Below are 16,815 nucleotides of genomic sequence, written 5' to 3' on the forward strand. Positions count from 1 at the left end.
ATCAGCTCCTGCTTTCTGACCTGCTTGAGTTCCAGTCCTGACTTCTTTCAGTGATGAACAGCAATGTGGAAATATAAGCTGAATAAACCCTTTCCTCCCCAACTGCTTCTTGGTCATGATGTTTGTGCAGGAATAGAAACCCTGATTAAGACACCCTTCTAAGAAGGACTGAAGCATCCACAATTTGGCCTTCCTTACTCTTGAGCTTCAAGTTCTCTGTGAATTGTATCTTGAACACTCATAGCTTTTAGACTAATGTCCATTTATCAATGATGATTTATTAAGATGGCCACATTTACTATATTAATCCTGCCAATCCATTAGCATTGGAGATATTTCTGTCTTCTTATATCTTCTTCAATTTCTTTCTTCAGAGACTTGAAGTTCTTCTCATACAGATCTTTTACTTGCTTAGGTAGAGTCACACTAATGTATTTTTTATTATTTTTGACTATTAGTAAGGGTGTTATTTTCATAATTTCTTTCTCAGCCTGATTATCCTTTGAGTAGAGCAAAGCTATTCATTTTTTCGAGTTAATTTTATATCCAACCACTTTGATGAAGTTGCTTATCAGGTTTAGGAGTTCGCTGGTCAAATTTTGGGGGTCATTTAAGTATACTATCATATCATCTGCAAATAGTGATATTTTGACTTCTACCTTTCCAACTTGTATTATTTGACCTCCTTCTATTGTCTAATTGCTCTGGCAAGGACTTCAAGTACTATATTGAATAGATAGGGAGAGAGTAGGTAGCCTTGTCTAGTGCCTGAATTTAATGGATTGCTTCAAATATATCTCCATTTAGTTTGATATTGGCTAATGGTTTGTTCTATATTGCTTTTACTCTGTTTAGGTATGGGCTTTGAATTCCTGCTCTTTCCAAGTCTTTTACCATGAAGGGTGTTGAATCTTGTCAAATGCTTTTTCTGCATCTAAGGAGATGATCATGTGGTTTTTGTCTTTGATTTTGTTTATATACTGGATTACGTTGATGGATTTCCTTATATTGAACCATCCCTGCATCCTTGGGATAAAGCCTACTTGATTGTGGTGAAAGATCATTTTGGTTTGTTTTTAGATTCCGTTTGCAAGAATTTTATTGAGTACCCTTGTGTCGATATTCATGAGGGATACTGGTCTTAAGTTCTCTTTTTGTGTTGGGTCTTTGTGTGATTTAGGTATAAGCATAATTGTGGCTTCATAGAAAGAATTTTGTAGTGTTACTTCTTTGCTATTTTGTGGAATAGTTTAAAGAGTATTGAAATTAGGTCTTCTTTTCAGGTCTGATAGAATTCTGCACTAAAACTATCTGGTGCTAGGCTTTTTTGATTGGGAGACTTTTAATGAGTGCTGCTTTTTTAAAAGAGATTATGAGACTGCTTACATGGTTTATCTGATTCTGATTTAACTTTGTTACCTGGTAATGTTGTGTTAGATGGGGCATGTCCCATGTCTGCTTTGGGCTAGGGTTGCTCAAGAGATGGAACACGGGAAGTTTTGACTGTGCTTACCCCAAGCAGGTGCTGGCCGTATGGTATTGGGCTATGTGAAGTTGCTGTGCACTGCCTCAGGGATGGGGGAGCTCAGTCTGAAGTCTGCGGGACTGTTGGAGGCAGATTGGTGTCCCTGGACCTGTGCAGAAGCTGGGGCATCTGGTTCTCAGGCTCCTGCGCAACCCAGTTGCCACTGGATGCTGCAGAGTATCTGAGAACAGAGTTGGGGCCTGATGGCTCGATTTAGCCCAGGTTCAAAGGGGAGAAGTGGTGAGGGCTCCAGCTGGGCCCCTCAGGGAGAAGAGTCCTTGGCTTATTTTGCAGGTGGATTAGCTTGGTGGACAGCTATAGCTGTAAGGGCTGAGAGGCCTCTTGCAGGAGACTAGATGGCTAATTCTTTAGTTGAAGACCTGCTCCATTGCTCCCCATGGCAGATCTCAAAGAAAAGAAGTGGTCCATGATTTTAAGGCACTTATTGTCATGGCTGAGGAGAGTGGAGATGAGTAAAACCATACCCCACTTTCTCAGGGATGGCCTGAGGCAAAATACCTTTTGCAAGGTAGAGTGTCTGGGAAGGGGAGCTAAGCTTCCAGACCTTTAAGTACTTCATTATAATGGACAACTATTTTGAGGCTATGTGACCTTAGGTGTTGCCCTTATGTGACTGATGTCAGAACTGTGGCCTCCTGTCAGGAGCCTGGTGTCCAGGAACATGGAAAAACACCTACCTTCCTTGTAGGATTATCTCCTGCAGGATCACTGGGGTTTCCAACCTAGTTCAACCAGAAACCAGACTGCCTTTCATGGTCTTACATGTATCTGTCTAGAAAATTGTCCATTTCATCCAGAATTTCCAGTTTTGTTGAGTATAGGTTTTTGTCCTAGCATGTGATGATATTTTGAATTTCCTCATTTTCTGTTATATCTCCCTTTTTATTTCTGATTTTGTTAATTTGGATACTGTCCTGTGCCTTATCTTTAGACTGGATAAGGGTTTATTTATGTTATTCATTTTCTCAAAGACCCAGCTTCTGGTTTTGTTGATTCTTTGTGTAGTTCTTTTTATTTCTATTTGGTTGATTTCAGCCCTGAGTTTGATTATTTCCTGCCATCTAATCCTCTTGGGTGTATTTGCTTCTTTTTGTTCTAGAGCTTTCAGGTGAGCTGTCCAGCTGCTAGTATATGCTCTCTCCAGTTTCTTTTTTGGAGGCACTCAGGGAATATGAGTTTTCCTCTTAGCACTGCTTTCATTGTGTCTCATAACTTTTGGTATGTTGTGTCTTAATTTTCATTAAACTCTAAAAAGTCTTTAATTTCTTTCTTTATTTCTTCCTTGACCACGTTATCATTGAGTAGAATGTTGTTCAGCTTCCATGTGTACGTGGACGTGTTGTTATTTTGTTGCTATTGAAGACCAGCCTTAGTTTGTAATGATCTGATAGGATGCATGGAATTATTTCAGCCTTTCATCTGTTGAGACCTGTTTTGTAACCAATTATGTGGTCAGTTTTGGAAAAAGTACCATGAGGTGCTTAGAAGAAGGTATATTCTTTTGTTTTAGGATGAAATGTTCTATACATATCAATAAATCCACTGGGTTCATAACTTCTGTTAGTTTCCCTGTGTCTCTGTTTAGTTTCTGCATCTGTGATCTGTCCATTGGTGACAGTGTGGTGTTGAAGTCTCACGCTATTACTGTATGAGATGCATTATGTGCTTTGAGCCTTAGTAAAGTTTCTCTTATGAATGTGGGTTCCCTTCCATTTGGAGCACAGATTTTCAGAATTGAGAGTTCATCTTGGTAGATTTTGCTTTTGATGAGTATAAAGTGTATTAGATATTAGAATGGCTGCTCCAGCTTGTTTTGGGGGGATCATTAGAAAATTATTTTCTAGTCTTTTACTCTGAGGTCATGTTTGTCTTTGTCACTCAGGTGGGTTTCCTGTGTGCAGCAAAATGTTGAGTTCTGTTTAGGTGTCCAGTATGTTAGTCTATGTCTTTTTTATTGGGGAATTGAGTCCATTGATGTTACGAGAGTAAGGAAAAGTGATTATTGCTTTCTGTTATTTTTGTTCTTATAGGTAGAATTATGTTTATGTGGCCATCTTCTTTTGGGTTTTTTTTGAAAGATTTATTTCTTTTTTTTTTTCCTAAGGTGTTGTTTCCCTCCTTGTGTTGGAGTTTTTCAGTTAATATCCTTTGTAGGGCTGGCTTTGTGGAAAGATATTGTGTAAATTTCTTTTCCACATGGAATATCTTTGTTTCTTCATGTAAGGTTCTTGAGAGATGTGCTGGTTATAGTAGTCTGGGCTGGCATATGTGTTCTCTTTAGAGTCTGTATGACATCTGTCCAGGATATTCTAGTTTTTATAGTCTCTAGTGAGAAGTCTCCTGTCATTCTTTTAGGCATGTCTTTATATGTTACTTGATCTTTTCCCCTTACTGCTTTTAATAGTCTTTTTTGTTTTTGTTTTTGTTTTTGTTTTTGTTTTTGTTTTGTTTTGTGTATTTGATGTTTTGACTATTATGTGATGGGGGGAATTCTTTTCTGGTCCAGTCTATTTGGAGTTCTGTAGACTTCTTGTATCATGGGCATCTCTTTCTTTAGATTAGGGACCTTTTCTTTTATACATTTGTTGAAGATATTTACTGGACCTTTGATATGGGAATCTTCATTTGCTTCTATACCTGTTATCCTTGGGTTTGTTCTTCTCATGGTATCCTGAATTTCCTGGATGTTTCAGTTTATGAACTTTTTGCATTTTGCATTTTCTTTGCCTGTTGTGTCAATGTTTTCTATGGTATCTTCTGCCCCTGAGATTCTTCTATCTCTTGTATTCTGTTGATGATGCTTGCATCTATGAGCCCTGATCCCTTTCGTAGGTTTCTTATCTTCAGGGTTGCCTCCATTTGTATTTCTTTATTGTTACTATTTCCACTATTAGATCCTGGATGGTTTTATTCAATTCCTTCACCTGTTTGATTGTGTTTTCCTGTAAATCTGTAAGGGATTTGTTTTGTTTCTTCTTTAATGGCTTCTACTTGTTTGCCTGTGTTCTCCTGAATTTCTCTTTGGAGTTAATTATATCCTTCTTAAAGTCCTCTAACATCATCATGAGAAAAGGTTTTTAATCTGAATCTTGCTTTTCCTGGTGTGATGGGGTATCCAGGACTTGCTGTGGTGGGAGAACTGGGTTCTGATGATTCCAAGTAGCATTGGTTTTTGTTGCCTATGCTCTTGCACTTGCCTCTTATCATCTGGTTATCTCTTGTGCTACCTGCCCTTGCTGTCTCTGATCCTGTCCTTCCTGTGATTCTAGTTGTGTCAGTTCTCTTCAGAGTCCAGGCCTCTCTGTGATCCAGTGGTTTTGGGATCCTGTGATCCTGAGATCCTGGGTATCTCAGAATTCCTGGGAGTCAAGCTGTCTCTGGAATCCTGAAATCATGATGTGACCAACCTCCTGAGATTCTGTTGTGTTAGCACTCCTGGCAGTGAAGCTTCATCTTGTTGTTATGGCACTGTGATCCTGGGTGTGTTAATTTCACCTGGGAAGTGAGCTTCCTCTGGGTTTTGTGGGACTGTGTGTGGTACCAGTGTACAAAGTCTGCTTAGGGCATAGGCTCAGACAGGAGAGAACCTGTGCAACTGGCTGGGGTGAGGTTCCTGTGGCCCTGAAACCTGGGTGATCCCAGTTACCCGTGGTGTTGTTGCAGATTTTGTGACCTCCTCTCCATTGATCCTGGACATGTTAGAGCACCTGGGAGTTGAGCTTCTGCTGGGTGTTGAGGGTGGGAAGCTATCTCCCAACATCTACTCTAACCAGAGACTCAGACTGGAAGGCTAATGAACATTTTTTGAAAATTCAAAATGGAGATGAAGATAATCAATGCAATAAATGTTATATTCAGTTTAAATTGATCCATCAAAAAATGGTTTCTCAGAAGGACTGTCTTCCTAAAAACAATGAATAGAATATAAAGAGCTCAATTGACACTCTATCAATAAGTCAGCCAAGAGCAGAGGGACAGTAGACAACCTCTTCTAGATGATGGCTTATCATGGAAATCTGTCACAATGAATCTTTTGATCAAGGGTGAGGAGAGACCCTATATCATCAATAAGTTTTGGTCCTCATCACTTCTCAATCTCGTCATAATTAAACATGCATTTAACAAAAGAATTTATATAACTATTATTTATCCAAGAAAATTCATATTTGACAATTAATTATAACAGCATAGAAAGGGATATAATATATAAATATGTGGCAGAATTAGATCAAGGGAAGAATGAGTGTATTCATAGTAATTTAAGTAAAATGTTAAAATATTGAAACTTAAAAATATTTACTTGTCACTACATGTAACATTATATACAGCCTGATAAGGAAGAGTAATTCTCTTTAAGAGATAATGGGTCTACAGTGTATTGTTAAAATATACATTTTAGAACATGTTCCTTTATAATATCTACCCACTATCACTTCCCTCCAACTCTCCTCCATCAACCTTTAAACTCCATGTCTCATATTGTTTTTCGCTATTAATAAACTCTAAGTCCAATTAATGTTAATTTGTTCCCAATTTTAAGAAGGGGCAAAGTGTCCACACTTTGGTCTTCATTCTTCTTGAGTTTCATGTGTTTTGCAAATTGTAGCTTATATCTTGGGTATTCTACGTTTCTGGGCTAATATCCACTTATCAGTGAGTACATATCATTTGAGTTCTTTTGTGATTGGGTTACCTCACTTAGGATAATGCCCTCCAGGTCCAACCATTTGCCTAGGAATTTCATAAATTCGTTCTTTTTTAACAGCTGAGTAGTACTCCATTGTGTAAATGTACCACATTTCTTGTATCCATTCCTCTGTTGAGGGGCATCTGGGTTCTTTCCAGCTTCTGGCTATTATAAATAAGGCTGCTATGAACATAGTGGAGCATGTTTCTTTCTTACTAGTTGGAACATCTTCTGGATATATGCCCAGGAGTGGTATTGCGGGATCCATGTCCAATTTTCTGAGAAACCGCCAGACTGATTTCCAGAGTGGTTGTACAAGTTTGCAATCCCACCAACAGTGTAAGGGTGTTCCTCTTTCTCCACAACCTTGCCAGCATCTGCTGTCACCTGAATTTTTGATATTAGCCATTTTGACTGGTGTGAGATGGAATCTCAGGGTTGTTTTGATTTGTATTTCCGTGATGATAAGGATGCTGAACATTTTTTCAGGTGTTTCTCAGCCATTCGGTATTCCTCAGGTGAGAATTCTTTGTTTAGCTTTGAGCCCCATTTTTTAATGGGGTTTTTTGATTTTCTGGAGTCCGCCTTCTTGAGTAGCTGTCTCTAGTAAGACTAGGCTGGGGCCTAGCAAACACATAATTGGATGCTCACAGTCAGCTATTGGATGGATCACAGGGCCCACAATGGAGGAGCTAGAGAAAATACCCAGGGAGCTAAAAGGATCTACAACCCTATAAGTGGAACAACATTATGAACTAACCAGTACCCCGGAGCTCTTGACTCTAGCTGCATATGTATCAAAAGATGGCCTAGTCGGCCATCACTGGAAAGAGAGGCCCATTGGACTTACAAACTTTATATGCCCCAGTACAGGGGAACGCCAGGGCCAAAAAGTGGGAGTGGGTGAGTAGGGGATGTGGGGGAGGGGATGGGGGACTTTTGGGATAGCATTGGAAATGTAAATGAGGAAAATACCTAATAAAAATTAATGTTTATTATATGCACATAGATTTTAAATGTACAAAACTTTAAAATATATATAAAAATTTAAATTATAATAGCTGTTCACAGAGAAATACACATGGACAAAAATACACAAACACAAAAATAAACCAATGTGTGTGTGTGTGTGTGTGTGTGTGTGTGTGTGTGTGTGTGACTATACGGGTATTTGTCAAATTAAGTATGGCAGAATGACATAGGCTGACGTGGGTTTGGTTAACAGTTAAGGGCACATGCTGTTCTTACCGAGGTCTCATATTTGGTTCCATGCTTCAATATAAAGTGGTACATAAATTATTTTATATAGAGCACCTGGATATCCTGAGCATGCTTCTATCTTCCTCATCCACTTGCACTTAAATAAAGATTTACACATGACAAACACACATACACATACATACACACACACACTCAGACATACATAGACAAACACATTAAAAATTTAAAAAAAAGAATGCAATTTGCTATTTATAATGCAATCTTTTTATCCTACGCTAATGATTCTTTTTCTTAAAGGAGAATAACAAAACAAAATTTTCTACCTCTTAAGATTATGATAGTGCATGATTCCAGGAGCCGTGTGGGTGCCTATGTTCCTCAACAAAAGGTGTGACGGCTCTGACTTTCAGGACAGACCTTAAGGCTGTGAAAAAGAACTCCAAAAACATGAGTTCAAAACTATATAATTTCTAGATGAAGAAAAATATAGGGATGCAATATGAATTTTATGAGGGACTTCACAGACCTAAACTAGCAAAGCAGCTGTAAAAATAAGGCAACTTCTCAGAAAGATATGAAGGTAGGAAGATTATTGAGCTAAATGTCAGCCTAGAACAGAGTAAGTTTAGGCCCAGGTCTGGTCAAAATGGTCATTTCAGGATAGGATCCCACCCAGCTAGTTAACTGTCTGTGCTTATAAAGGAATTAAATTGCTATGTTTAGAAACATTCTTGCTTCCCTTTTTAAGATTCAGAGAACTACGGTAATAATATGCTAATTTTTGGGATAATCAAAATGGAATCCAGGGTGAATATTTGAACTTATATGCAAATAAAGACTGTGATTTGGTCTGCAAGAGAAAACTGTCTTAAGCAGAACACAAGGCTGTCACCTTCTACCCATGACTGGCTTTCATTTTTTAGGCCCTCCCCTCTAAAAGAATTATTTATAAATCTTAGATAATATAAACAGCAATTAGATTTATGTAAGGGAAAAATTCTGTTTTGTGTATGTAGGTAATGTGATTATGGTTATTTAGTGCCATGACAGATATCTGCAGTCTTGAAGACAACTTTGTGGTATCTACTTTGGAAGTCTTTATATGTTAATCAATATTAGGTTGCCAGCTTTGCACACCACAGGCAGTTCCAAAAGACCCATGTCATTGATACTCAAATATGATTAGTTGAAACATATTTTTATGAGTCAGAAAATGAATTCAGGAGAGCAACACTGAAGCCCTGAACTTCAGCTATTCAGAATATTCAGGACGTAGTCAGATATACCTCGTTTTCCCAAAATGTTCTTTGTGGTAATTCTGCATGTCCTCCTGCATAAGGTCACAGTTCCTATCCAAGAGGAAGCATCGCTGTCTAAATATTGTAGACTTAATAGTCACACAAACCAGTAAGTTTTCACTATTCTCTTGCTTTAGAAAGCAATTTTTGTCTTGACAGACAATGTACTCAGTCTTTGCCTGCAATAGTTTCTTCATCTGTTGATAGGATTAGTAAAAATTTATAAACATTAAATGAGATACTGAGTTGATATTAAAAAGGTGATACTTTAGGGTTATTTGATTCAATTATAACAATTCATATATATATACATCACTACATATACTTATTACATATACATAATATACTTATTTGCATATCAGTAATTTCTGTATTTTTGAGATAATTAGGAGATTCATTTTCCTTATAGATTGATAATACACATGATTCACCAATATGTCTCATTGACACACACATACCAAAAATAAAATAATATACCACACTCACATACATATATAACTCATGTCAGAATGTCTTTTTGTGCTATTTATTCAGAAAACAAAGGATAAATTAGGTATTTAAAACCCTGAAGCACAGCTGTAAAAAGTATCACTTGCAAAATTATAAACAGCAGAACCTGAACCCTCCACATCACGAATAGATGAAAATGCTTTGCCGACAACATCTTAAGTGCTTTCCAAAGTTTACTATGTTTAACAAGTTCTTTGAAAAATGCAAATGTAGCAGTGTAGGACAATGGAAAATTTATTTTATAAATTGACTTTTTGTGTTATTAACCAAAGTCTTAGAAGACAATAGTTCTGAGCGATGAGCAGTTGGTAAATGATGGATTAGATTGCATGTTTTTCAGGTTCTGGAAATTACATGATTATTTCTGTTTATTTTTCAAGGTTCCTCTGTTCAACATTATGCCCTAACAAACAGCATGGGCAGTTTCAGATATGAAATACAAATCAGAAAGTCCTACCCTAATGCTGACGCTAGGGTTAATCATGCAAATCTATTGAATTCTTTGTATTTCAGGAACTGTTGAGTTGAATCTCACACACTTATTGATTTAAAAATCCTTACTTTCCTGAGCAATAGTTTTTCAGGTTCAAAATTTAAAATATTGAACAATTAAAAGATTGGATTTTCGTCTTTGCTGATTTATCAAAGAGAGGACTGTGAATGGGGACAGGCTGGGGAGGTAGGAGAGAGAGTTTCTAAGAGAGTGAAGCATATATATATATATATATATATATGCAAATTAATTACTATCTCAGAACTAAATTTACAAATGTTCTGAAGAAAAACCTCATAGCATGAAAGTCAAATCAACTATATGCATGCATATGTATTTAATATATATATATGTAAATTTAGGAATGGCATGAAGATATGTTTAGAAATGAGACCATGTGCAAAAAGAAATAAAATCTACTTTTTCTCAGAGCTGGATTTCACATTGTATATTCTGGCTTCTTAGCACAATCAGCACTTAGCTCATCTTTCCAAAAACAATGAAATTTCCTACAGCTGTGACATGAGAGTGATTTTTACATAACTTTATATTGCTGACTCTCTTGTAAGTTAATCTCATCTCACATGAATTTTTCACCAGCTCCACTCTGATGTTGATAAAGGAGATGGTTCCATCAAGTACATCTTGTCAGGCGAAGGGGCAAGTTCAATTTTCATTATTGATGAGAACACTGGTGATATCCATGCTACCAAGAGACTGGATCGGGAGGAGCAGGCCTATTATACACTGAGAGCCCAAGCTCTGGACAGACTCACCAACAAGCCTGTGGAGCCTGAATCAGAGTTTGTTATCAAGATTCAGGATATCAATGACAATGAACCCAAATTTCTAGATGGTCCATACACAGCAGGAGTTCCTGAGATGTCTCCTGTAGGTAAGTAAGGAGCATGCTGGATTTGCAATAAATATCTTAATACTGTTCTATGTGTCGGGGTGGTCAGAAAGGAAGAAAACCGATGACATACTAGCTTCTTTCAATCTTCATTTACCCTTTGAAAAAGGCTTTATTTTGGTCATTTTATATTTTTAAATTTTATACTGATTTATACAGTTCTCATAGTCTTTAATAAATGGCTTGTGTATTTTCCTTCTAACAATATTCATTTCTTTAAAATTATGATTACAATAATCTCTAACAAGTTACTATTTTGTTTAAAAAAATGTACTTCACTGTAAATTCTTCCAGCTCTCCCTCCATCCCCTCTCTCCCTATTTATCTCTCAGCTTGAACTGCATAAAACAAACAAACAAACAATAAACTCTACTTTGACTATAGTTAATGCCCCATGATTTCCACTTTTGTTACCAGAAGGCTGCTAGAAGCTGTGTAACTCAGCACAGGGCTGCTGAGTTACACAGCTTCTGAGTATCCAAAGCCACCACTACCAATCCTTTTGTAACCTTTTCACATGTAAATCACAGCCCAAGTTGTTTTCATAGAAGTAAATCAATAGAGAAATAGGAAAACAATAGAAAGTCTCCTCCTGTAAAGTCTTTCATCATCTCTTCATTACAGAACAAAATGTAAAATCTTCATTTACCTTTATGCCAAACATTATAAAATTTGTATAGTATTTCTTCAACACTACTTTCCTTAGCCAGTATGTAATCCATGTGTATAAATAAAAATTTTAAAATGACACTGTAAGATAGGACAATGTATCTATAAAAGTTATCCTTGTTAGTTTTATTATTGAAGGTTGAAGCTAAGATAATACATACGTACAACAGGTTCCCTTTTGTCCCCTCCTCGGACCCACCCAACAAGATCCGCTGCTCTCCAATTCCCCTTCAAAAAAGAGCAGACCATCCAGTGATATCAACCAAATTTTGACATAATGAAAGGTAATGGCTAGGTAGATACCCACATATCAAGGCTGGACATGGCAACCCAGTATGGAGAAAACTGTCTTATGAGAAGTCAAAAAGTTAGAGACACCAAACTTTCACTCTTTGAAGTCCAATAATAATTCCAAGCTAAAGAAACACACCCTATATGCAGAAAGCCTGATGCAGATCTATGCAGAACTTATACCATACAGACATTTTAACCAATATGTTTTGTCTTGGTTTATTCATTCAATCATTTTATGGGTGCTTTTACACTGGGGGTAGGATGTACAGGTAAATATTTTTTATGTGTTATATTTACAGCATCACAATTTAGACCCTAATCATTTTGGGACATGTGGCTTCAGGTTTTAAATAAATTCAAACTGAAAACAAGAGTATTGTTGGTACTTGTAGTTTGTAAATGCCAGTACATTGATGTGCATGTTTGTAACATAGCAGGTGTATTCTGTTCCATGACTTCAAAGTGCTTTATGCCAAGAATAACAACAACAATAGTGAAGTTTGTGGGCAGGGGGCTGTTTATGAGAAGTTGACATGTTTCCTCTTCCAATTAATGGTGTTTACTAAAACAGGTTTTAGGTGTTTGACATAGTGTGATACTTCTATCTAATGTGTAATCTATCATTAGATATGCTAATTGGGTATATGCAAATTGGTTATTTTTTGAGACTACATAATGTATCTACTGTTTTGCTGTGGATGATTTCTACTCTAGTATCAAGAAACATGAATATTATGCACACATGCAAATTATTTTACTGAAATTGATTGATTTCAATGAGATAAAATATTTCATTTAATTAACACTAAGAGTTGTTTTATAAATGATAATAAAATCATAGAAAAATTTTCATATTGCCACAGAGCATAGATAACCATCAAAATTTTGCATTTAGAGATTAGACAAAAAAACAGAAAGAAAGAAAAAGAAAAAAAAAAAGAAAAAGGTTCCATTAGTAAATTGCTTGCCATAGAATCAGGAGGATCTGAGTTCAATTCTAGGATTCATGGGAAAAAACTGGCAGTACACACTTGTAATTCCAGCTCTGGGAGGCTCACAGAAAGATTTCTGGGTTTGATGGGTATTCAGCTTGATCTATTCAGTAAGGCCCAGGTCAGGGAGAGATCCTGTTTCAAAGACCAAGCTCGATGGATTATTAGTAATGATGCTCAGGGATGATTTCTCTCTAGCACCCACACAAGTGCCCCCACCGACCCACATGCTACCTCAAAGTTTATGAACAAGTTTATAAGCACATATTAGCAAATATGTTTGTAAATGCATTTATTAAATAATTTAAATATGTTGATAAACTAAACATTTATAAAATTTATCATATTTACAAACACTTAAAATGCAACTTTTTGATTCATTTATCAGAATACATTATTGACCACACTGGTTCTATGAGGTATAACTGGTGAAGTTTAGCAAAGAGGAAATGAAACATAAATAATATTTGTGACTATAACTTAATAATTTCTACTCAAATATAAGGGAGATAGCATTAATTAGTAAGATATATTATAATATGAACATTGTGTGGAATTTTCAAAATATATATTAGTGACAAAACACATTAACAAATATATGTCAAGCATTTGTAAATATGATAGTAGATTTCAAACTCTGTATTTAGGAAATTTGTGTAACTAAAATAATATTCAAATAATGTATAAAATGGTAACATTGCCTTATACATCAGGCAGAAGATAAATTGATGATGACATAGGCATAAATGTATGAAGTAATTATGCCGATTTAAAGTTTATAATTCTAGGTGTAGGGGAAAACCAGAGATTGGAATCAATGCTCTCCCTCTGTTTTTCCTTTCACTTAAAAAAGATTTTTTTCTTCTGACATGATATATCCTGATTTCTCCCAGTGCTTCTCCCAGCTCCACCCATTGGATCCATCTGGATCCACCCATTTTGTGTGTTTCATTAGAAAACAAATGGTTTTGCCTGCTTTTGTGTCCCAATCCTCCTACTGGGTTGCCTCATCATGACAATATGAAGGGAGGTGCCTAATATTGCAATTGGATAGTGCCATAATTGGTTGAGATCCCTAGGAGTCCTGTTCTTTACTGAAGGGAAAATGAAGAGGAGTGAATGTTGCATGTAATACCCAAACTACAGAATGATGTTTTACCTTGCCATTCTTCTCAACTTTGTAGAGGTTCGGTTAACATTTTTAACTCCCCCCTTTTTTTTTAAAATGAAGAAGTGAAAACAAATAAAAACAAAACACCTATCAAGGAGATAGTGTAAGCACTCAATATAAAGTTAAATGGACAAAATATCCACTATACATTTCCAGATTTCTGTTTCACTTTCAGTCTTGATCATGCATGATATTAGATGAACACCAGCTTGTTCTAAGCTCTCACTCTGCCTTTTGGACACTCCTTGAATCTTGAGACAATGCTCTGAATGAAAACTTGTCACCTGAGCATGATGGAAAGACACCTAACATTTTAACCTCATTTCGCTCTGAGCTGATTTGAATCTAAAATTCATCATTTATTATATTTAGGTAGTATTTTAACCTAAATATATTCATACTACCTATTTCAAGAATTGATATTAACTTTTATTTCTTTGGTTTGATTTAAACAACAAAATATACTAGGTTTAAATTTCATGTGCCTTGGTGAAGACAAATTAAACATAAGAACTAAGTGTAATCTAGAATTTCTGATCGTTTGTGGGTTCTTTAGTGCCCTTGTACTTGGGAATTTAATCCAAAGCCAATTTGAATGTCACCTAGGAACTTCAGTGGTACAAGTGACAGCAACAGATGCCGATGATCCTACCTATGGCAACAGTGCTCGAGTGGTCTATAGTATTCTTCAAGGACAGCCATATTTCTCAGTGGAACCAAAAACAGGTACGAAATAATATTTGCACTTATGGTAGCTGTCATTTATGTCTTGGACTATACTTAATGTTTACTTTCTATTACTATAATACTAATAGCTCATTTTACATTCTGCTCTTCTCAGTATGTCAAAATCACTAAATTCCATTATTAAGGAGTTATCGTCTATTCTATTCCATTTAACTAGATTCATAAAAACAGTAAGTAAAATGACATTCACAACTATATCACATGTAATTCCTGACTTTATTAGGACATTTTCATAATTTGCTTGCACAATTTTTTTGTTTTCTGTATTAATTTCATGTAAAATATTGGATAATTTATAATTTGAAACAATCAAAAATATTTTTATGTAACATAAAATAGGAAGTACATATAAGCTAAACTTAAAAATGTTAGTTCACAGAAAAATTAGACAAAACAGTGAAATACTAAATTAAAAATATTTTTTCAGTTTTTATTAAATTTGTAGAATATTTATATAGTTGTATTTATTGTAGTTTAGTTTTATGCAAAAATATTAGAAATTAAGTGATATATTGTGAAGATTTATTTTCATTTCAAAATGTTGCTTTTCTCTCTTTCTCTTCTTGTGGGGAGGCTTGTTTGTCTCAATATTTTAAATTTTCCTCATTGAATATTTTGTCACCAAAAAAGATGACACCTGAAGGATTATTCTAGCTAAATATTTTTTAAATTAGGTATTTTCCTCATTTACATTTCCAATGCTATCCCAAAAGTCCCCCATACCCTCCCACCCTCACCCCCTTACCCACCCACTTCCACTTTTTGGCCCTGTCATTACCCATTTTAAAGGAAATGGTTCTGTTTATCATACTTCCCAAAGTTGAAATATTACTCATTATCAAATAAAAGCAAGGGCAAATATATTGAATGTGTTTGTGAACAATAATTATAATGTACATGAGAAGTAAATACAATTTACTTCATACAATACATCATTAAATTTTCAATACATTTGTAATGCATGATTTGGCCAAAGTATATCAAACAAATCATAAAGTTTGGAAAATATCTGAAAATTTTAATAGAATATAAATGATTATAATTAGTCTAGTGTTGAAGAGGAATAAGTGAAAGCATTTGGTTTTGCTATGAGCCATGTAAATGTAGAAAGTGTGTGTTGAACTGAATGTCAGATTGCAGATACAAAGTTCAGACACCGACCATGCTCTTGATTTATGTAACCTGTTCCAAATGGCCTGGACTTTTAGTCTTGCCGCAGACTGTAGAATTTTTGTCTGACTTATAGAGCTGAAACCTCACTAATTAGTCCAGTGTGTATGCTATGGAATTACATTATTCACGGTGACCAAAGAAAATTCAATTTTACTTTCAAAAATATAATAGATTCTATTTTAAAGATGGTGAGAAACATATTTTTAATACTGTACTCATGACCACTATTCGAATAACTCTTCCTACAACCATTCATACAGATATTTTTTGTGAGTCTTGGTTCATTAAACTACTTATACTATTCAGATATGATGTTTTAATAAATAGTTACATATTTTTGTGGTAAAATAGAAACTACCAATCCTCTGTGTCTAGAGAGCAAAAAACAAACTTTAGTCTTGTTTACAGATGTTAGTATGTTGTTAATTTACAAGAGGAATAACATTTTTCCATTTCTTCAAATTTTAGAATTTTATAGAAGATAGTGGAATTCTGACAGAAAAAAATGCGAAATATGATAGGCTCAGGCAATCACTCTTAGCTGTGCTGCATAAAGTTTCATATGTGATAAGAAAGTAGTTATGTTAATACCTCAAGGTGCTTGTCCCATTAATGCAGTGTTTATGCACTATATACATGCCAAGAGGTTAGTCATATTTTCTACCATAGTTTCTCCTTCCAAAATATCATTTTGTATGTAGTAGGATAAAATTAATATTGACAACTTGCTTAAAGACGTAATCCATATATGAATATGATTGATATATGACAGGAATAGTTAAATAATTTCCAGTCCAAAACAAAAGTAACCCATTTTAAGGTTGTATTGAATTGTTACAGAATTCGGCAGAAATTTAAACCAACTAAGCAGTCAATGTCACTTACAATCTCAAAGCCAGTACAATTCCTTTAGACAGGGACAATTCTAGGTTAAAACTTTTGAGAGGGACAAAATTGTCCAGAGACTGAAGGAAAGGCTATCTCGACAACACCCCACCATGCTATCTATTCCATCTGCAGACACCAAACCCTGATATTACTGTTGATGCCAAGATGTGCTTAAAGGCAGAAACCTGATATAGCTATCCTCTGAGAGGCTCT

The 16,815-nt window shown here is 35.5% G+C and overlaps 1 protein-coding gene across 4 annotated transcripts in view; it reads left to right on the plus strand.

The window, feature by feature from the left end:
• Positions 1–16,815, plus strand: part of Cdh7 (cadherin 7) — a 159,527-nt gene that overhangs the window by 55,813 nt on the left and 86,899 nt on the right. For 3 of the 4 annotated variants that reach the window (XM_021155566.2, XM_029480694.1, XM_021155574.2), the window contains 2 exons: positions 10,356–10,650; positions 14,401–14,520. In XM_021155566.2, the coding sequence (XP_021011225.1) occupies positions 10,356–10,650; positions 14,401–14,520 (415 nt within the window). Of the gene's footprint in view, positions 1–10,355; positions 10,651–14,400; positions 14,521–16,815 lie in introns of those variants that run through there. The other variant, XM_029480696.1, reaches the window with a different exon arrangement.

Source organism: Mus caroli, chromosome 1 (assembly GCF_900094665.2).
Source record: "Mus caroli chromosome 1, CAROLI_EIJ_v1.1, whole genome shotgun sequence".
Classification (NCBI taxonomy): Eukaryota; Metazoa; Chordata; class Mammalia; order Rodentia; family Muridae; genus Mus; species Mus caroli.